This window comes from Porites lutea, chromosome 7, assembly GCF_958299795.1.
Source record: "Porites lutea chromosome 7, jaPorLute2.1, whole genome shotgun sequence".
In the NCBI taxonomy this organism is placed as follows: domain Eukaryota; kingdom Metazoa; phylum Cnidaria; class Anthozoa; order Scleractinia; family Poritidae; genus Porites; species Porites lutea.
The window spans coordinates 32,420,463-32,442,385 of NC_133207.1; the positions used below are offsets into that span (position 1 = coordinate 32,420,463).

At 38.8% G+C, this 21,923-nt stretch overlaps 1 protein-coding gene across 1 annotated transcript; it reads left to right on the top strand.

The window, feature by feature from the left end:
* The first annotated feature begins 15,385 nt into the window (after positions 1-15,385).
* Positions 15,386-18,926, top strand: LOC140944075 (uncharacterized skeletal organic matrix protein 5-like). Its single transcript, XM_073393189.1, has 2 exons — positions 15,386-15,475; positions 18,408-18,926. The coding sequence occupies exons 1-2, from the start codon at positions 15,401-15,403 to the stop codon at positions 18,924-18,926; spliced, it is 594 nt and encodes a 197-aa protein (XP_073249290.1). The 5' UTR covers positions 15,386-15,400.
* Positions 18,927-21,923: the final 2,997 nt, after the last annotated feature.

A 21,923-nucleotide genomic window follows, 5' to 3' on the forward strand; every position in this document is an offset into this window, starting at 1 on the left:
AAAGAAACAGAGAAGAAATGGAAGAGATCATGAGAGAGATTGAAATCAGTTGTTTAGGTGAGTGATAAAAAACCATGGGATGAATAATTAAGTACAAGTAAACATAACTTAAGGAGGGTTGGGGTCGTTTTTGCTATAGAAAGAACAATGTAAATTATGCTTTTCTGTACCCGTTCTCTTCATGGGAAGCGTTGTCGCTCGTTGGACGAAAAAAATCCGACGCGGATACACGGGGGGTGGGGGGTGTACTCCGGATTTCTAGGGACAGGTCCTTAGAGCTTTTGTTCCAACGCCTACTCTTCATTGTATATACAACGCTCCTCATTCAAAACTCAATTCGATTATAGTGATATTGTCTGGGGTAATTGTGGAAAAACTTTGTTTGACAGGCTACAGAAGCTTCAGAACCGTGCTGCTCGTGTTCTAACCTTTTCTAGATATAATGCTGATGCCAACCGCTTATTCAGACAACTTAATTGGAAAGACTTGAGCACTCAGTTCAAATACAAAAAGCCCTAATGGTTAACAAGTCTTTAAATGGACTTGTTACAAACTGAGTGCGAACTAACCTCTTGAAGAACAGCTTCAGTCCAAGCGGAGAATTGATATGAGAGGGCTTAATCTTTATCCATACCAATTTACTGCACGGAATTACACGTACCACCTCCGCGGTATGGCCAGTATGGACACCTGGGTTGCCCTTGTTGGGGCTCATCAGCTTGGCATTGCCATTAGGTCAATTAGCGGGGGATAGCCGGCGTATTAAAGGCCATTTACTGCTTAGGCGAGTGCAAGCACTGCTTTAATCGTCAGCTCCATCGTAAACAAGTGGTAGCTGTTGGCTGGGAACTGCAAAACAGTTCTCCCACGGCATGCGTATGGAGATGGTATCAGAAAAAATGACCTGTGTGCCCAAATAAATTTGAAACAATACCAATTAACTGCATTGAAGCACAAGTATCAACTCCGCGGTATGGTCAGTACTTTACGCATGCGCATAACCTTGAGCCCCAAAAAAGGCGAAACAGCTCTCCATGGCTGCCTCTGCCGGGGTAATATGGTTGTGCGCATGCGTAAGGTACTGGCCATAACGCGGAGTTTCACCGGCGAAAAATGTCTGCGCATGCTCTACTAAAAATGACACGTGATCTATTTCGCGCAATGTCATTGGCTCTGAGGCAAAAATGCCGATTGAGATGAAAAACATAATGGCTGTTTTTTTGACAGTGATAGCGTTGTGGTTTTCTTGCCATAGTAAGAGATCAAAAAACATTTTGGTGAAAGTTTTGAGTGGAATGTTTTCTCTAGAAAATGTAGCGCCTTGGAAACGGCGGACAAACCCAGTGGTGGGTATTTGTTGGAGATATTGGCTTTGCAATCGCCGGCATGGGTGCGAAAGGCATGCCAAAAAGGTGGGTAATTTTGACTTTCTATGCTTACTGTTAGTTTCGTGCACATCGGTACAACAGCAAATTGTAAAGAAGTGAAAGAAAAATTATTGGGCTTTGTTATGTATATAAATTAGCTTGTACCGCTGTGCACGGAAGCGGCAGTTGTGTTAAACGTGTGGACCGTTTTCGTACCAAATATCGACTTGCATCTTTGAAGTTCAGGTACCCTCTGGAAGTCTAGTTCAGTGTATCCTCAAACATTCGAATTTTTATTTATTAAGCTTCGCTGGCATTTTATGCTCAGGTTAAAGTTTCTCGCCCCACAGTCCAACACAAGAGAAAATTGAAAGGTACAGCTGGTGGAGGGCCGTTTGAGCAACAGAATAATGATCATTATAATTATAATTAATAGGAAGACCGCTAAATCTAAATCAGCGCGTTTTCTCTTTAGAATGTGTGTCAAATGGGACACGATTTTGATCGATCGAAAGTGAAAAAAATAGTATTTTCCCTAGGGACCGTACATGCATTATGCGTGCACAAAGTTGTTTTTTTAAGTGAGAACAAAAATCGCCCTATCATGTTTGGCACCTTATATTACAATTTAAACTATTTCCTGAACGTTTGCTGGAAGTTATTCTGTACTTGTACTTAGACATCTTTTTTAATCAGCCATGGCATTAATGTTTTCAGGTGGATTGTTCCATAATAATTTGCCCCTCTGTATTTCACTTAGAATTCTTTGGATGTTAATCTATGTATACGTGTATGTTGTGCACAGTTAATTTTGTATCTCAGCATAAATATTATTTTTTCTTTTATTTTGAGCATACATTGCCATACACAAAAAGAACAGAAAATTATAAATTAACTGCAATAATGACAGCCCTGAAAAGGGATGGTTATATCTCTGTAGAGCAATCCTTGGAGTTATTATTTTTTTACACCAGCATACTTGCCCTCTTTGGGTCACAGAAGATTGCTTGCATTGGGGGTTTACCTGTACTGTGTATTTATTAATTGTAATTGAGTACTTTTAAGTTTTATAATATGTATACGCATAATCAGTTCTTGTTTTGCCAAAAAATGCTTTCCAAAATATGGGTTTTCTTATTTACGATGTCAGCTAGAGCCAAAAATTGGCACATCATGCTGGTTAGTTTCAGCCGGTGAGAAATTTGGTACATCAAGTACAAACTTGTCCAGTTTTCAATTCCAAACCTTTGTCAAATTCATGGTTACATGACTGATGCATGCACAGCAAAACATTAATTTTTGACATTGTTTCATTTTCTTCAACAAAAGACCAATTTACATAACTTAAAAAAAGGGTAAGAAAATACATGTAACTTAAAAATAATATACATTTCCTTTCTTTAAGTTCCATCATGAGGTCACATAGTATTACATCTTTCTGATTGTTGAGTGTTGGATTTTCTTTTGTGCATGTATCAAATTCATCCATGAATTGGCTCACGGGAGGCAATGTCTATGATCGATAAGAGTGCAGTCAGACCCTTCAAAAGTATTATTGTACACTGTAGCCAGTTTCAAATAGTAAGTTGTTCGTAATTAAATTTTTATACCATCTGGAATAAGATAAAAAGAACTGCTGGTAAATGAAGTTATAAGCACCACTTTATGAACAGCTCATTATTACAGACAGTTTTCTTTGTCCAGAGAGAACCCAAACAGTGTATTAGCTAAGAAATAATAATTTAGATGTACATGTAGTAACACTGTATTAGCTTATAAGATAGTTATCTTGAGGTGTAACTGTCGCATCCGACTCGCCTGACAAGCAAGCATTTGACACTGGCAATGTTAACGATCTCTGATTCAAATCCCTTGTAAAACGAATCATAAAGAAACAGGAACACAGGTTCTTACATCTTATGTTATTAGCTACTACAGCATAAATGCAACTTAGAATTATTCCATAATACAGCATTTGAGTTCACTGTGTCCAGTCTTTGGGCCATAGTAAAAGGGGACTGCTCTACAATGTACACTGTAGCTGTAAGCAAAGTACCAACCCTTCTGAGAAAATCCACTTTTCAGCATAAAACAACCAAATCTGGCTATTTAATGCAAAATCAGGTGAAAAAGTCAACAAAAGGCGATTTGTAGGTTTTTTGATTAAGGGATAGGTAGCATGATGGTCATGGACCGCTTGCATGTGTATATCCAACAGTGTTTATTTACTGTGCAATATCAGGGCTGTCAAAAAGTTTTTAAGTAGCAGGCTCATAATAAAATAATAGTAGGCGGCTTTGGAACTTGCACCAAAGGATTTTGTTAGAGTCTCAGTAATGTCCCAGACCTTCCATGACATTGCACCGTTCTAATGTTTCACAGATCTAATTACTGTTTAAATATGCATTCAATGTGATTTAAACCTGGGAAAAACCTTACAGGAGTTTAAAGTTTGGAGTAAACTTTTAGTCTTCATGAAATTTTAGTTGGATCATGTTGATGAATGCAGTTGTGTAGGATATGCAGTTTCCTATTATGATCTTCTGTCAGAATTATGAGAGAACTCTCAAATACAGATCTCATTCAAACATTATAGTTTCATTGTAATTATCATTTGTTTCTTTTCCTATAAACTTCTCATCAGGTCTACATTTTGCATGAATTTAATGTTACAGTGAAGTATTTTTCACTTTGTTTTTTTTATATGAAGTTGAGTTTCTTCTTAGTTGTTGGCTAAGGCAGTGTTGAAGTAGTGACATGCTAACATACTTTATTGTTCATTTCTCTTCAGAAAAGATTGATTGATCCTGAATCAAACAAAGTGCAGCTTCACAAACAAGATTTTTGAAGAACAAACGTGTATTCAAGCAAAGTATATGTCCCTGACAGTGTCAATAAAATTTATTAATGGAAAGATCTGGGTTTTTACTCCTTTGTAGCACTTTTGACTACTCATCACTTTTCTAACCTATATAGTAAAAAGATCATGTAGTATAATCAGTATTTTTTCCAACTAACATATTTGCAATCAAAGTTCTCTTCTTTTGTATATAGTATTGCCCTAATTTTAAAAATTTCATTATCTTATTCAGATCAAGCACAGTAACCATTGAAAAGAAAAAAAGAAAAAAAAAACCTGCTCGGTCATAGACGGCTTTAAAGTTTTGATATTAAAATATCAATGAAAAGAACATGAATGCACTACAGTTCATTTAGCTCATGTTCAAGCTTTTTTTATAAATTAGAAAGTCTAGCTTGCTGGAGAAGACATAATTTTGCTTTATCTTTTCGGTAAAAAAAGTAATAAAATAACTTCCAGGTGTCTAAGCAATTTCGAAGGACCCATAGTGTCTTATTTCTCTGCTGCATAGAGCTGTGAACAAAGGCCGTTCTTTCTAGTGACCCGGCTTTCATCTAAAATATTGTTGTCCTTCGTGATCGTGAAGAGTGCAAAGTTGAATCCGGTAAACCGGCCAAAACGCGAGCATCGCAGGGAACGAATCCCATAGGAATAGGTGAAAAAGGATAATAAAAAGTCTAGGCTATTCTAAAAATATCCGTATATGCATTTGCAACTCATATTAAGCCGCAATTTCACTTCTTTCCACTGGAATAAACAAACGATGAATGTATTGCCGCCATTTTGAATTTGGCAATGTCACGTGGTCGCGCGTCGACCAATCAGACAATTTTCGCCGGTGAAAACGCGGAGTTAACGCGGAGTTTCACCGGCGAAAAATGTCTGCGCATGCTCTACTAAAAATGACACGTGATCTATTTCGGGCAATGTCATTGGCTCTGAGGCAAAAATACCCGCAAAATGTTGTTGAGATGAAAGAAGCGATGGCAGCTTTTTTTGGCAGTGACAGCGTTGCAATTTCTTGCCACTGTAAGAGATCAAAAATTATTTTCATCAAAGTTTTGACGGAAGTGTGTTCTCTAGAGAATATAGCGTCCTGGAACTGGCGAAAAATCGCAGTGGCATGGTCTGATTCAGTGTTGTTGACGTTCAGATCGCTGGTTTGCATGTGGAAGACATGCCGAAAAGGTGGGTAATTTTTACTCTCTTTGTTTACTGCATGTTCCGTGCAACTCGGTACAAAAAGAAATTATGAAGTAGTGGAAGAAAAATTATTGGGCTTTGTTTTGGTATATAAATTAGCTTGTACCGTGTTGCACGGAAGCGGCAGTTGTGTTAAATGTGTATCCCGTTTTTGTGTCAAAATCTAACATTCGACAACATTCGACTGTTGATCGAAGACCGTATTACAACGCTATCCAAAATGTTTTTGTTGTTTAGTTCAAGTTTCTTATCACGGATTCAACCAAAAATAGTCGAGGGACAGACATTTTTGGGCTTTGTTTTGTTAATATGACTTAGCTAGTACTTTGTTGCTGCAAAAACTATATTTAGATGCTAAATCTCCGTGTGTGTGTGTTTACTCCGTTTATGGCAGAAAAATAAGCTTACGCTTGGTTCAAGTTAATCTCGTGTCACTCGGTACAAAAGGAAATTATAAAGAAGGTAAAGAAATATTCTTAGCGATTGTCTTGCTGTGTAAATTGTCTTGTGGCTAGTGGATCGAAAGCGGCTGGGTTTGCCGCAGTTTTCTAAAGTGCGTAGTTCGAAACGTGATGTTGTCGATCGATGCAGATTTCATTGTTGTTGCACACTATTACAGCTTTGTATGTGAAAGAAATTTGAGTTTTATCCGAACTGTCGAATGGAAAAATGTGAGAGCGTTTTCATTAAACGCTTCGACTGTCTTGGAGCTACAGTTCAATAGGTCCAGCAACATTTTGATTTGTAAAAAAAATTCTGTTTACAGAATGTGTACAGCTGCTGTACATTTAGGCTTGCAATTTTATAATTGAAGGATCAAAGTTTAGATTATTTTGCTCATAAACTTGGCTTGGGATTATCCACACAAGGACTTACTTGTTACTTTCTTCGTTAGGAACCGCACTTTTGGACATAATTTCCCCCGTGTACAATTTTTTAGTACTAAATTTTTGTACACAGGGCTTTCTGTAGCGGTTGCCTCTGCTTGAAAATTGTATCCTGGAAGGAGATGAACAGGGTAATTTTCCTGTGAATGCTTTTGTTTTTCTGTCCATCGTTTTTGGCTTAATTTTTCTGGAGCAAAGTTACGAGTGAATGATAGAGTTAACATGCTATTAAGTATTCAAAAGCTCTTTCCAAGAAAAAAAATAATTCTTACAAATTAAACTTACAGGAGTTTAAAGTTTGGAGTAAACTTTGAGTCTTAATGAAATTTTAGTTGGATCATGTTGATGAATGCAGTTGTGTAGGATATACAGTTTCCAATTTTGATCTTCTGTCAGAATTATGAGAGAACACTCAAATACAGATCTCATTCAAACTTTATAGTTTCCCTGTAATTATCGTTTGTTTCTATTCCTATAAACTTATCATTAGGTTTACATTTTGCATAAATTTAATGTGGTATATATTATTTGAAGGGGTTGTTGTTTCACAGTGAAGTAGTTTTAAATTTCACTTTGTTTTTTTGATATGAAGTTCAGTTTCTTCTTAGTTGTTGGCTAAGGCAGTGTTGAAGTATGTGACATTTTAACATATTTTATTTATTTCTCTTCAGAAAAGATTGATTGATCCTGCATCAAACAAAGTGCAGCCTCACAAACAAGATTTTTGACGAACAAATGTGTACTCAAGCAAAGCATATGTCCCTGACAGTGTCAATAAAATTTATTAATGGCAAAAACTGGGTTTTTACTCCTTTGTAGCACTTTTGGCTACTCATCAGTTTTCCAAACTATGTACTAAAAAAAGCAGATATAATCAGTATTTTTTCCAACTAACATGTTTGTAATCAAAGTTCTCTTCTTTATATAAATTATTTCCCTAATTTAAAAAATTTCATTATCTTATTCAGATCAAACACAGTAACCAATGAAAAGAAAAAAACCTGCTCAGTCATAGACGGCTTTAAAGTTTTGATCTTAAAATTGCACCCGTTCACAATGAAAAGAACATGAATGCAGACACCACAGTTCATTTAGATCATGTTCAAGCTTTTTTTTTATAAATTATAAAGTCTTGCTGGAGAAAAAAACATTTTGCTCTATCTTTTCGGTGAAAAAAAAAATAAAATAAAATAACTTCCAGGTGTCTAAGCAATTTCTAAGGACCAATAGTGTCTTATTTCTCCACTGCATTGAGTTGTCAACAAAGGCCGTTTTTCCTAGTGACCCGGCTTTTATCAGAAATATTGTTGTCCTTCGTGATCGTGAAGAGTGATCGCTAAACAAGTCCAAAGCTGAATCCGATAAACCGGCCAAAACACGAGCATCGCAGGGAACGAATCCCATAGGAATAGGTGAAAAAGGTTAATAAAAAGTCTGGGCTATTCTAAGAAAATCCGTATATGCGTTTGCAACCCATATTAAGCTGCAATTAATCTCTTTCCACTGGAATAAACAAACGATGGAGGTATTGCCGCCATTTTGAATCTGGCAATGTCACGTGGTCGCGCGTCGACCAATCAGACGTTTTTCGCCGGTGAAAACGCGGAGTTGGTACGTGTGTTTCGGTGCAGTTAATTGGTATTGTTTCTAAATCTTTAATTCAATTTAAACGATTGGCTCATCTGAATTTCTGGTTCTTTTAAGTACTGTGTACACGGCATTCATGAAAAGCAGGTCTTAGTTAGGTTAGTTATAGTTTTGCATCTTGTTTAGGGTAGTTAGGTTTATTTAAGATTTTTTATACTCCTGATGAATTTTACCGTGTTTAAATAAAGAATTAATCTATTCTATTCCTATCACTTGAAATCCGGAGTACCCCCTCCCTCACCCCCCTGGCGCGGATGCAAAACCGGAAGTCACTGGACAGTGTACAAGGGCACCCAACGGGAAATTTTAAAACAACAACAAAGCGTGAATAAAGCTTTCTGAAGCCATTTTAAGCATTTTGAGAGGTTGCCAGGAAAAATTAATCTGTTCCTCACTCCCAGGATGACTGATGGAAGTGTTCCTAGCCAGCAAGGTGCACCTACAACCTACAACCCGGCTTACTGGAAGTTTCCCAACAGACGTATGTCCAGACATTACTGGCCAGTTTTGGTGTGGTCATAGGGCAAAATGTACCCCTCAGCAGTGGGGGTGGGGGAGGGGTTTCTGGTCCATAACACATAGTAACTATTCTAAACATCAAATCCCCTCAGACACCTTTTTGTCTTAGCAACACTTTCCTTCCAAGGACATATTATTTCTTCTACATCTCCCAGCCAGCAAAAATTGGTCTGAAGAGCAGATATTTTGAGGAACAGATCCATTGAGTACCCCTGAGTGTAGCCCTAGCAACACTATACGATGCATCCTTAGGGGTGCAAAGTTTCTTGATTGAAGTTTTGAGACTAACGTTCCAAGTCCTTTAACAAACTTGTTTAGTAATTCACGCAGTGGTTGGTGACATTGAGCGAAGAGTATTCATAGATTATAAAAATTTTGCACTCACTTGAACTGTTGCAAATAAACCATTTAAACAACTCTTGATCGGCTGAAACTGAAAACTGACTTTGTCGGTGGATTACTTTACGTCAAATTCTTACCTAACTTCCACTTGCTGATTTGTAGATGAGTGTAAAACAGGACTACATAACTGCCACGATGATGCATACTGCACCAACACCAAGCGTTCCTTCACTTGTACTTGTAAGCAAGGATATACTGGGGATGGTGTTAACTGTGCAGGTAGCAAACCATACGGAGCTTAAACTAACAGGATTTCATCTTTAGTTTTATTCTATTCCATACCATAAAGATTAGAGCCAATCAGAAAGCTGGAAACCCGTTTCATATTTAGTCAGTGGTATGTTACAGATCGGTAGTTTCTTGGTGTTGTGGACGCGTGCAACCACAAAATGACGTAATACAAAACTTTAAAAAGACACTGAACAATATCCACACCACATAACAATTATAGCTTACCAAGAATAGTTTCCCCATCACCAGGAAACACCCCACAGGTTGTATCCACGATAAATGTTGGCGTTACAGTCGAACCTGTATTTAGTGGTCACCCTCGGGGAATGGCTAAGTGACCGCTTAATACAGAGTGACCGCCTAATACAGGTTGCAAGAAATGCAGTTTAAAGAATTAGATCTCCAGTGCTGATCAGAACAGACGTTTGATCTCAAATAGAAACAATCATTTCCGGCGTTTTAATGGTTTGCGAAAATAAACAAGGAAATCATTTGTTGTACCTCGTGTGTTAAATTATTTGAAACTGTATGAACACCGTGTGACCGTTTAATACAAAGTTAAGACAATAGAAAAAGTCTCTTTGGGACTTCGCAAATGGTGACCGCGACCGCTTAATAGAGGTCGAAATTACAGTACATCAAGAGAAGTAATTTTCGGGACGTTGAAAACTGACCGCTTAACAGAGGGTGACCGCTTAATAGGGAGCCGCTTAATACAGTTTCGACTGTAGTTGCAGCCCCCAGATCCCAGTAGCCTGCAAACAGGCTCACATGTGCAAGTTCTCGCTGGCCTTGCGTGGTCGAGCCGCGAAAATTTTTTTTTTCGCAGGCTAAACTCCCCCAGCGAAAGCTTTCCAAGTGTGCAACATGTAAAACAGAGTCGACGATAAAATCGAACCAAGTCAGTTGATTATTCAGCATTAACTCTTGATTGCAGACATAAACGAGTGTGAGACTGGAAACCACCTATGTGACGTCTATATTTCAAAGTGCATTAACAATAAAGGATCTTACAAGTGTGTTTGCAAAAGCGGATATGAAGATATATGTACAGGCAGATCAGGTAAATATACCACCGAGCACTTTAAGATATGCTTATTGAAATGTATACTTTAAAATATCTTCTTCTTTTCTCGGGTTTGCGTGGGGTGAATCAGGTTGAAATGATAAAAGAATCGACAAAATAGGAACGTGTACGGCACATTATGATGCTTAACAGATCTACGGTTTGATAACTCTTAATTTGCAGACAGAAACGAGTGTGAGACAGTAAAACACAACTGTATTTTATCGCCACCAGTTCATTGTGCCGTAACACCAAAGGATCCTTTAGGTGTGCTTGCAGGAAAGGGTATTCCGAACTAACCTTAGTCTGCTACACAGACGTTTTTAGTGTCGTCACGCAACGCTCCTCCCCACTAACCCTGGGCTTTGGAATAGTGGGGAGGAGCGTTTCGTGACGACACTAAAAACGGCTGTGTAGCAGACTAAACTAACCTGAGATCAGGCTCAATTTTCGTTTCGCTTTGTAAATAACATTCCGGCTGGCAAGGCGGTGACCGTTAGAGAGAACGTATGAGAACCGCTAAAATTGGGCCTGATCTCAGGTTAATTCCGAACGTGTACCTGAACATAATAAAATGTATTTAAGCAATAGACCACACTTTCTATGGGTTCACCGGCGTGATAAAACTATTTTAGTGAGATATGTCTTATCATATCTTTGTGGAACCCTTTACTTGGATCCTTCTGTGTCATTACACGAGAAAAGCTTGTGTGTCATTACACGAGAAAAGCTCGTGTGTCATTACACGAGAAAAGCTTGTAAATCACTCGCCTTCGGCTCGTGATTTACAAGCTTTTCTCGTGTTCTCCCAACATCCCAAGTGGGTTATCATGCCGTTAAACCCATTGAAAGTGTGGTCTCTTGTTTTTTTTAAATATAACTGTACGATTTCTATGAGTTCCAATCACAGCGCGCGTACCATCTTAGTTATTTTATAAAGGTAAATATATATACCACTGAGCACTTCAAGATATAGGCTCGGTTTACGTGAATCAGGTTTAACAGAAATTGTGTAATTACGTCAAAAACTCTCGTTTTCTTTTGCTTTGAAAATTTTGGTTGGTAGAGATTGAATTAAAGAGATCAGAACTAAAAGGGTCCAAATGATCGGCTAAAATTTTGGCTCTTTTACGGCTATCGGTTAATTTTTTTCAGTTACGGTTAACAAAAAAGTTAAAAATTAATATCTTTTGTTTCAAAGAGTTAAATATTACTAAACCAGTACTTTTTTGTCTTTCAAGCAAAACATTAAAGGCCTTAGGATCATCTCGGGATGAAATAAGCTATTCTTTTGAAAAATTTTCACATTTGATAGATCATACTTTTTATAAAGTATTCCACCTCTAATATTATTTTACGCATAGAAATGTCAATAGTCAATTTAAAATTAATCTTTGGGAAAAAGCAAAAGCAGACGCGCGAACGCCCAACTCAAGGCCGGGGCGCGACATTTATTTAGAACAGAAATGGCCGTTTTCACACTAGAGACGGATTATTCGAGTGAGACGGGTTATCCGTCGCCTGACTTTATCCGTCAATTTTGACGGACAGTTTGAGGATGGATTATCCGTTTCAGATACCCTGCCTGTGTACAGCCGCCCCCTCCCCTCAGAAAAAATCGGAAAAGGGGTGTCTGTGGGAAGGGGGCGACTTTACACAGGCTAGTCTCAGACGGATAATCCATTTCTGGCTATAGTGTTAAAACTGCCAATAACAAAATTCCCGTTTCCAGTAAGTAGCAAAGGACTGTACAGAACGACTCTCTGCCGTTGCCTTGTCCATAGGCCTCATTATTCCGCGTGGCTAATGCTTTTCGGGTTACGTGGTCCAAACGAGTGTTTTTTTCTCAGATACGCCACGGAAATGCCTTGACCGAGATTGCGTGGGAAGAAGCCGTACAGGGAATAGGCATGGCAATGTCTACCGTAGCGTCAGAGAAAAACAGGGAATTGTTGTTTATCGGTAACGTGTTTTTTAATTACAAACAGTGACATCTCTGCGTGTTGTTTCACTAGTATTTCGAGGGCATAACCTCCTGAAAATCCCAAATATTAATCCCCAGCAAGAAGCCAAATTTTTGCTATCGAAAAAACTTGATTATTCGAGAGAGCGGCGGAAATGGAGCCTAGGTCTAGGTCAACACCTAAAGGGGGTTGGCCTAACGTGCGTACGGAGTCAAAAGTAGCCGGGGAATAAAAACGTAACCAGAAGCGAGTTTAGCACCTTCCTTAAATTTAACAAATCTAGGGAACAATTTCTTTTACGGTTAACTCTTTTTTACCCTATTTACGGCTAACGGTTAAAATTTTTCAATTTTTACGGCTATCGACTAAATTTTTGGCCGTTTTACGCCTATTTCGTTATCCCCATAGGCGTACGGGCCGGGGGGGGGGGCGAGGGGGGCTGCAGCCCCCCCAACTTTTGGGCAACTCGGATTTTTTGGGCAGCGAGAGAAAATTTGGGCAAAGCCAGTTTTTAAAGACGTCTCCATGTTTATTTAATTACTTTATAAAGACCTGAATATTAACTTGAAGTCGGCGTAACAATCCAGTTACATTACAGTGGTTGCCTAGCATCTGATGAGAAATTTACATATTTGCAGGGGTTTTTTGTTGGGCACTATACTGCACTGCACTAGCTGGAATGGGCTATTTCCAGTCGTGAATTGATTAAAATAAACTTTCGCATAACTTTCTAGAATCATCTCCACTCGAAGAACAGTGTATAGTAGATAGCATTTAGCAATGGGTATAGCCTGCATAGCACGCGTTTCCGCGCGAGTTCGACAGGAAACGCTTGCTACGAAGGCTACAATGGGTATGAAAATGAAGAAGTGGCTGATTAATTCTCAGTTTGAATTACGTGAAGAATCTTAATTCTTTCAAAAAATTTATCGAGCGGTTTAAAATTATTCGCTAATTTGTTATTAAAAGTAGACCGAAATGTTTACAAAACCGCTAACAAGAGTGTCTCGATACATACTAATGAAAAACCTTCTTTCCATTCCCGCAATCAAGCAGAGCTATCTCCACGATCTTTCACACATGTTTTTAAAAAAATTTAAACTACTATGAGGTGCTTCGTTTTCTACAGATAACGGCCAAAAATCAAGATTTTCCTTTTCTTACCGTATTTCTAATAATAAAAACTTAATTCCAAAATATCTCGATAACACTCTTAAGGCTTTGCTTAAACTTCACGAACATCGAGGCGACCGTATTGGAGAAAAAAGCTCCTGTGAACGATTTTGTAAGGTTCCCGTGCCGAGAATCATTGCTGAAGTAAAAATAGATAAAGGAGTTATTTCGTTGCTATGACAACTCCGATGTCATTGCAACCCGGATGATGACAAATTTTCATCTTTAATAATACAACTGTGGTCGCAATGTTTCCAAATGTTCGTTTATGGCGACGTAGTTTATGCTATTGACCCTTAAAAACTGTATCGAGCCGCCTTCATATGCCAGGACGGCCTATGTTGTTGCAATATGGCCCTCATTTCTTTTCGACTCTTTCATAAAAATTTGGGCAACTTGCGAGATTTTTTTGGGCAAATGGTTTACCGCCCCCGCTGGCAAAAAAATTCCCGTACGCCTATGCCATTGAGACCCTCAACTAACTACTTGAAGAGCGCAAAATAGCGCGACGTACTCGCTCGAAGGCCATGCGCACTGTCCTGAATGAATAAATGACGGAATGACGCATTGTCAATGATTTTTTTTTTACAGATAGGATAGAGTCAAGTTGCAAGAAAATTTATGATAATACCTTGTGAGTACAGTATATGTCAAATTCTTCGTACACGTTCTACGCCGACACACATGAACTGTCACGTTTTATGCGAGTGTTACGCAATGTTTTCTTGATCTGATGCACCTATCAATAGTTTGTCCCAGGATGGGAGGGTGGGGGGGGGGGGGGAACCCACGGGAAATTTTACATTTTCAGTTTTCAAATGTCAATTTCCCCACCCTTGGGTCTCCATTTTGAGTCAAATTCCCATCACTGGGGCGACTTAAAAAGCACTCACAGCAGTCTTTACTGCAGCACTGAGCGTCTCCAGAGAGAAATAATTACTTGCTGACAAAATAATGGAACCCACAAACTTTGTGTATTTCCCCAAGTGTAGAAGACATATTCTGGCTGGATAATTAGTGTGGCTGGCAATTTAACAGACATGCTTTCAGCTATACTCCCGACAGTACCTTTGAATTGTTTCACACAGTGTTTACAGCAACGCAAAATCTGCTATGCCATTCCGAACAAGACGTGCCATCATCAAGAAGGGTTAATGATGTCTAAGGGCTAGTGTTTTGTACCTGTGGTCCAGAATTTCATTTAATTGGACATTTTGAGTATACTAGCAAATCTAACACAGAATTCCAGGAATCGTTCATGTCTTTTCGTATGATTTATTGATCTTTCGTTTTATCAAAAACTTGTGGCAGGGCAGCATCTGCTGGAAACATGTAAGTAGAAAGCACCAAAAACGAGAAGTCCAAAGACTACTGCAAAGCTGATTCATAACAACGTGTATTGTTTTTTTATAACAATATTTCGCCTGGCCATACCAGCCTTCTTGATCTGTAAACCTGAAGAAGGCTGGTATGGCCAGCCGAAATATATTGTTATAAAAAAACAATACACGTTAAGAAACTACGGTTTTCATTTCATATGAGGGCCTTATTACACTTGTGGTTCATGTGTATTACATTTGAAAACTTTTACATTTGTGGTCAATTATCACATTTCTGGCTTCAACGCCTTAACTATCCGTTTTACTGCAGCTTTCCGAGCGGGTACATATAATTCTTTTTTAGGCGGCACCACCCGATTCAAACAACCTTCGCTGCATTCGGCTGGTACTACTTTTGTAACCGTGCGTCTGTCGAGGTATATAAATTGTTCATTAAGTTTTTCTTTGTTGTAAGGTCGACATTGCTCCATACCAAATGTCAGTTTTTTCCGCGACGTGCGAAAGATTGTCATATTCTTGTTTACATTTATTCTTTTTATGTCTCTAAATCCAATCGTTTATTGCATCTGATTAAATATGAGGACGGTCCCTTACTAAAACATGCAGAGAAAACAAATCTTGCTTGATTTCATACAGTGCCTCAAAAATATATCATTACATAAATATCTATTTACTAGGAAGCGTGAAAACAAAGCCTACTTCCTGAATGTGGGGTCCAAACCAATTCCTGTTTACTGTCACATGGAAGCTGCTGAGCTTGGAGCATGTGGAGGAGGTGGATGGACGCTCGTCATGAAGACCGATGGCGAAAAGATAGCAGCAGCGATGCAACAATTTTTGCCCCCGCAGGGATTTCGCCCAGAAGGCGAAATCCCGAGGAGGCACTCTAGTAACTCGCACGTATATTAAGGAAACTACTTACAGTTGGAATATACAGTCAGTATGCCAGAAAAAATCTCGACTTGCTTGAACAGGGGCCGCGAGGAATCGGTAGGTAATGATGACGTTTCTATTGTTTGCTCCCGCAAGTACGAAATAGTTAGGATGACGTAAAGACAGAAAATCGCGAGGGGACCGGTTAGGTAGATTTTGTGACATTTATTGTGCAGTCATACTTCGATACTCTTTTGCGTTACGTGTTATCAGTGAAATTCTGTGGAGCTGTTGTTTTGAAAGTTATGACGTGTTATGGACCAAAAGACACTCGTTAACCGCAGGTGAAGTTCTAAGGTGCGTATAACTGTGTATATATATGGAGAGTTTGCCAGACACAAGTTCACAATTTTTTGATTGGAAACCTTGCCAGACACTCTTTCTCGCTCTTTGACCGGAATAAGACTCAGCCCCAAACAAGCAAGACGAGTGAACAACGGCTAACTTATGACTAGCAGAACCAGGGACGATTACAGAAATTCGCCGAAAATCAAATTCTGTGCTGACTTATTCCCTGCTCACAGATGTCCTTCCGCTGTAAAATTTAAAATAAGACTAGAATGCGCTAGCGTGAACTGATCAAACGTCCTTTTAATTTCTAAGGCTTACTTTCTGGCAAATAAAATGAACTGAATGTAAAAAGTGAAAGAGAAATAGCGAAAAATTCAACTTCTAATTAAATCTTTTCTTATGGTTTAGAATAAACTATTCTCGAAACTGAGAATGTTTTGATCAAAGCTGTGTAAATCGAACTGAAACTGAAACTGCGTTTCCTGTATTTATCTCACCTATTGTATGGAATATGTGTGAAAATCTTCATTATGAAGAGCTACACAACAAGCAAGAATACTATTGACCGACAAATAGAGAACGGGGGCAGCTGTAGTGTCAACTATTACTAGTAGTATTCATTGATAATATATTGCCCGCGTTCATGATCGGCTCCAATCCCTCGACTAATTCTTCATAACCAGCCGCCGTTTACCATATTTGGAAGATGTAGGACTGAATATACGTGATCGATTCTATGGTATATTGCCCACTATTAAAAACTGACTCATTGGATAATGCAATTCTAGTGCTCTGATTGGCTTAGCCATCATGGTATATGAGCCATTAATAAAATCCAACTAGTGGTCTGTTATCACTGCTGCGTTCTGATTGGTTGAGCTACTACTAGGCTATATGTTATAGCCCACTAGTAGCGAAAAGCGCGGGCTTTTTGGCGGCAAAAAAGGATTAAAGTCCAGCTTTAACTAGCTAATTTTTTTTATTCTCGATATTTTTGACCAACTAGTTGGATTTTACTAAAACAATTATTCCTCTCGCCCTCATGGCCTCTGAGTCAATAGCCCATTCGACCTTCGGCCTCATGGGCTATTGACTCAGAGCTCACTCTGGCGCGAGAAATAATTGTTAATTATACCATGCTCTCCAAATATGGTAACTGTACGCGTCTGCTCAAAATTAAAAACAAGCTGAAAATCGGTTGTTTTTACAAATAAAGTCGGGAAGAATTCTCGATACTGTTTTGTGGGCGTTCTTGATAAAACAATTATTCTACTCGCCCTTGTTGGATATGAGATGATTATAGCCATCTCGGCGCTACGCGACCTCGTTGGCTAAGCTACCATTTCGTATCCAACGCGCACTCGTGGAATAATTGTTAAATGACCCATCGATCAACCTCAAGCAGTTTCCTTTAAACTATTTTTTGCTAAAATTGCGACCGACAATTGCTAGCAAATCAGTTTTGCGTCAGATTGCAATGTGAGTGAACAGCGGAGCTGGTTTTAGAAAAGTAACTAAACAGCTTTTAAAAAATTAGTTGAAACGAACATACTGTCAGCTTTTGGCTGGGGGTACAGGTACTGAAATATCAAATTTGGAAATTGCCAATCCATACTGGACCGCACGGTATGTGAGTCTGTTGTGTAAAACCATTCCGGCTCATGTTTAAAATTAGCTGTTAGGTAAATTTTAAGCTTTGGTATGAATGGGGCAAAGGGCGTGATTTCAATCCAGTGCATAGTCACAGATGAACTGTTCGTTTTTCAATGAAGGAGCAGAATTTTTGTACAGAAATTGATTTTATTTAATTTTTACCCTTTTTGGCATATTTCCTACCATAACAAAGTTGCGCAAAAGTGGGTGATCCGAGATAGCCCGAGGGGAGAATCTTGTGTGCCGCTCGCAAAAATGTTACCGCGAAGGTTTCTTACAAGAATAGGGCTTTACTGACAAACCATGAGGCTAATATGGCTCGATTTTGGCTGAGTCCCTTTTTATTTGCGTTTCTATGAACCGAGACCGAGTTGAGGTCCATAAAAACGCGAAAAAGAACCAGCCCAGTGTCCATTCCTCTTGACCGAAGATTTGGTAAATCAAGGATTTATTACATGGCCAAAAACGAAATTGTTTCTTGCACAGACCACAGGATTCGCTTCATCTTGACGGGTCGTAAAACTACCAGTCATATAATGTAGCCTCTTCACACTGGCTCACTAGTACACCGAGATGGCGGCCATTGACCATCATCACAGCGAAATGTTTAGAGGAATCTGGCCATGTCACGTCATTTACCTGGCTGGGGTACTTATTACATTATTTTAATTCTTACCAGGCGTTTGATTGTCTTAGCCTTGATATTCTTAAAACTACTTGGGGAGGGGAAGGAGGTTGGATGTAGTTGACCTCAAGGGCCTAGAAGGCCAAATTGGATAGTCTTACAAACGTTTGGAGCAGAATGTGACTGCTGTGATGTCATGTGAAAACGGTTTGTTAATTGACGATATATCATTCTTTATCTGTTTAGAATACCTTTCGTTACGATTCACCATTGTGGACCGCCAAGAAGGACCATAATCCCTCTGCAGGAAAGACCCTGCTTGATTATCAAGAAACAAAATTACCCACCTACTGGAGCACACCATTCACTAAGATCTGCCTCGCTATGAAGATCGGCCATCAAGTTAATTCGATCGTCATCAACAAACAAGCCAACTCCTTACACTCCCTGATCGCTGACGGAAACTACCGTTCAACCAATTTGAATCGTCATACCTGGAAGAAGCTGATTGGCCAACAGGCATCGCTGCAGAGAAATTGTAACAAGGAAGGGTTCAATTCTCGTGGGCTGTGGAAGCGGTGCAGCAGAGCAAGAATAGGTATCATAAGTAACCAAGAATACAACTGTGTTTCCCCTGACTCGAGAATTGGGTTTGGTACTGGTGGTTATCCTTCTGATGCCAACACCTGTGGAAACATAGCCTGGCATGTTACAGACAATGGTGACAAAAGCATTAAAGCGATGGGCTACATCCTGGTGCAATGAGTATACAAATGCAATGTTAAAAGTATTGTTCGACTTCATGGTCAATGATCAGAGTCCTTTACAATGCTAAGTAGAAATTGTAGGTTAAGTGAAGGCTTAATTCTTGCGTGAACAAATATTTGTGGAAATTAAACTGAATAAACGCATTGCTCAAAACAAAACCTTTTGTTCTGTTCCCCCCCGGGGCGGATACTTCTGGGAATTCTTGGTGGGGTGTGCCGTCCGGTTCCCCAAATCCTGACGCGACCAAAAAATGTCATTTTCCACACCCGTTTTCAGACCTAGCCTTTAGGCAGAAATTACGTTAGTATTACTTAGATTAGAGCGCAAACAAAAAAATTCCTCATATTCGTTTCGAATTCGCATATTTCTCTTTCTTTCTTACTCATTTGGAATTGAAATGATAAATACGTTCATATTTTCCCGTAGTTCCCTCGAAAACCATACCCCATTCCAGACCAAAATGGGCAAAGTGTATGCCCGTTTTCAGACCAAAACGGCGCAAAAACCCTACCCGATGGGTCGGCAAATACCTATATAGCTTATATAAGGGAGTACCCCCCGGGTGTTTCCTCTGTCTCAATCATTCATTTATATTTTTTCCATGATAGCTCTCTCTCCAGGGAACGGTCCTAGCATCCCCACAACCCCCTTCGCCTACCAGGGCTAGCGCCAAAAATTAAACACACACACACACTCGATGACACAAACCCGACACTTTCTGGCACAACACAGCTTGAAAAAAAGCACTTAATCGAAACAGCGCCACCCGAATAACCTTCATCACCTTACATCGATATATCACATTTAGGACCGAATGTGATAAAGAAAGCGTTTAAATAAAAATCAAGGTGAGTAACCACAAGTTAAACATCCACTAGGCGAGGTCCTCCCTGAGGAAGTCGAACTCAGCAACACGCGTACTGCTTACGCTTTATGCACATTCCCAACACATTGAGTCTCATCTCGGCAAGAAACAACCGCAAGCAAAACTTCCAATAGCGTTTCTCTTCAGTCAACTTCATTTTAATAATGTTACTTCACATGCTCTTATTTGCGGCGGCCATCTTGTTATGCACAGTAAGAGATGCGCAGTGCAAAACCAGGGAATCACCTTAATATGTTGATTACCATTGCTGATGTAAGCTTGAAGCATATCGATATAAATTTAAAAACCCGTCGTTAGAAGAAATGAAAGTTCAAAACAAAACAAGGTTTGAACTTTCACTGATTTCTTCTTAGCAGTATGGTATTGAAATAAGTATGATGAAAGTGATGATAAAGTATCTCCCTAAACAACTTTAAATTTTATTAATCGTAGAGTACGTACGTGATACTCCCATTAACTGAGTTTGCAAGGCTGCGTATTAAACTTCAGTCAGTTAAGTGACCTCTTAAGTTCGCGCAAACCAAATTGTAAAAAAATGGGATGGAAATTTCGAAAGAGCGCTGCGGTGCTTATTGATTTTGCTAATTAAAGATACCAAGGTGATTTGAGGGTGGGCTTTTTCGATTAAATGTAATACAACAACAACATAAGCTTTATTTGCATTACTATAAATTTACAGTATTGCAAAAGCTTTAAGATAAAGTTACAATTTACACTAATGATAATACAATGCAAAAATGATTAAAATGGCCAATCAAGTGTCATCAGTATGATTTAATAACAAATTATTAATACGTAAATCATAACATAATGAAATATATTTTAACAAATGTGAATTTACAGAAAAATTCTGTGATTTCATCAATTTAATTATTAATACTGTGCAAGAGAGCTGATTAAAATCAACAAAATTATGTTGGATTTGATTGTAGAATTTTTCCCTTGGGATCTTATATTTTGGACAATGCAAGAGAAAATGAAATTCTAAGTCTTTCCTTTTAATTGGTTGAATTTCTGGTTAAGTCTAGATAACTTAAAATTTTATAATCATGTTTAAATATGCCGTAAAATTGTAGTTTCTTAGAATGATTGTATGTTGCCAATATGTTATATTTTTTGTTTTATTTTGTTTATATAATGTTTGATGTTAGCTTCACTTAAATCATTAGGATCAAAATCGGGCAGGTTAAAATATTCAGATAGTTTGATAAGATTATGGTAAAAGCTATTTTTACCATTATAATGAAGTTCTAGCGAGGTACGAAAGGCTTGTTTAACAATAGTATATCCTCGTTTTCACGCAGAAGATACAATATGTGATAAAGGATGTTTTTGTAGATATTAATAATTAATGGCAATCGTCCTAATTCACTTCTACTTGCAACATTGACGCTTTATTGCTTATTTCTCTTTGAGACGCGGGATCGCACGTCCATTGACTCGACGACTATGCTATGTTCATGAGCCCCAGTAAGGGCGAAATCGAAACAGCTGTACATGGCTGCCACTGCCCGGGTGATATAGTTGTGCGCATACGTGAGGTACTGGCCCGACCGCGGAGTTGATAAGTGTGCCTCAGTCTTGAAATTGGTATTGAAATCGATTTTGGTTCGAGTTAGCGCGAGATTCGAGTTAGCGAGGGTTTGAGTTATCGAGAGTCGACTGTATCAGCGGGAGAGTAAAATAATAAAGTTTTCTGGGGGTGTATAAATTTTGAAAATACTCGCGAGAAAAACCTCAAGATGAATTTTGTCCTCGTCCTCAAATCTAAAGCTCTCTAACAACATTATTCATGACTCACCATGCACACGACATCTTCTAATGCACTGACCAATATCAACTCTTGTTTCGTACTTAGTTCCTCTGAAGTGCTCATGTTCAGCGGACACACGCCTGCAGCCTCTTTCACGAGGCGCGCACGTGCAATTCATAGCGCTAATAAAGTCTTGCAGACCATTTAAATTCCTGATTGTTGTCACCTCAGATGGGGAAGCGATGCAGAGGTTTGTGCCTAGGCAGATCTGTTTTAGGGAAAAAGTGATGGGTGGGACAAGGTGAGTTTTTTTTTTTTCATCATAACAACAACAACAGCTTCATTTGTACCGAAC

What these genes read in the sequence shown, in the direction of transcription:
- LOC140944075 (XM_073393189.1), top strand. Translation starts at nt 15,401, where the DNA reads ATGGAAGCTGCTGAGCTTGGAGCATGTGGAGGAGGTGGATGGACGCTC. An exon ending in AGACCGATGGCGAAAAGATA is followed by an intron (nt 15,476 to 18,407) that starts GCAGCAGCGATG and finishes TTATCTGTTTAG; the next exon opens with AATACCTTTCGTTACGATTC.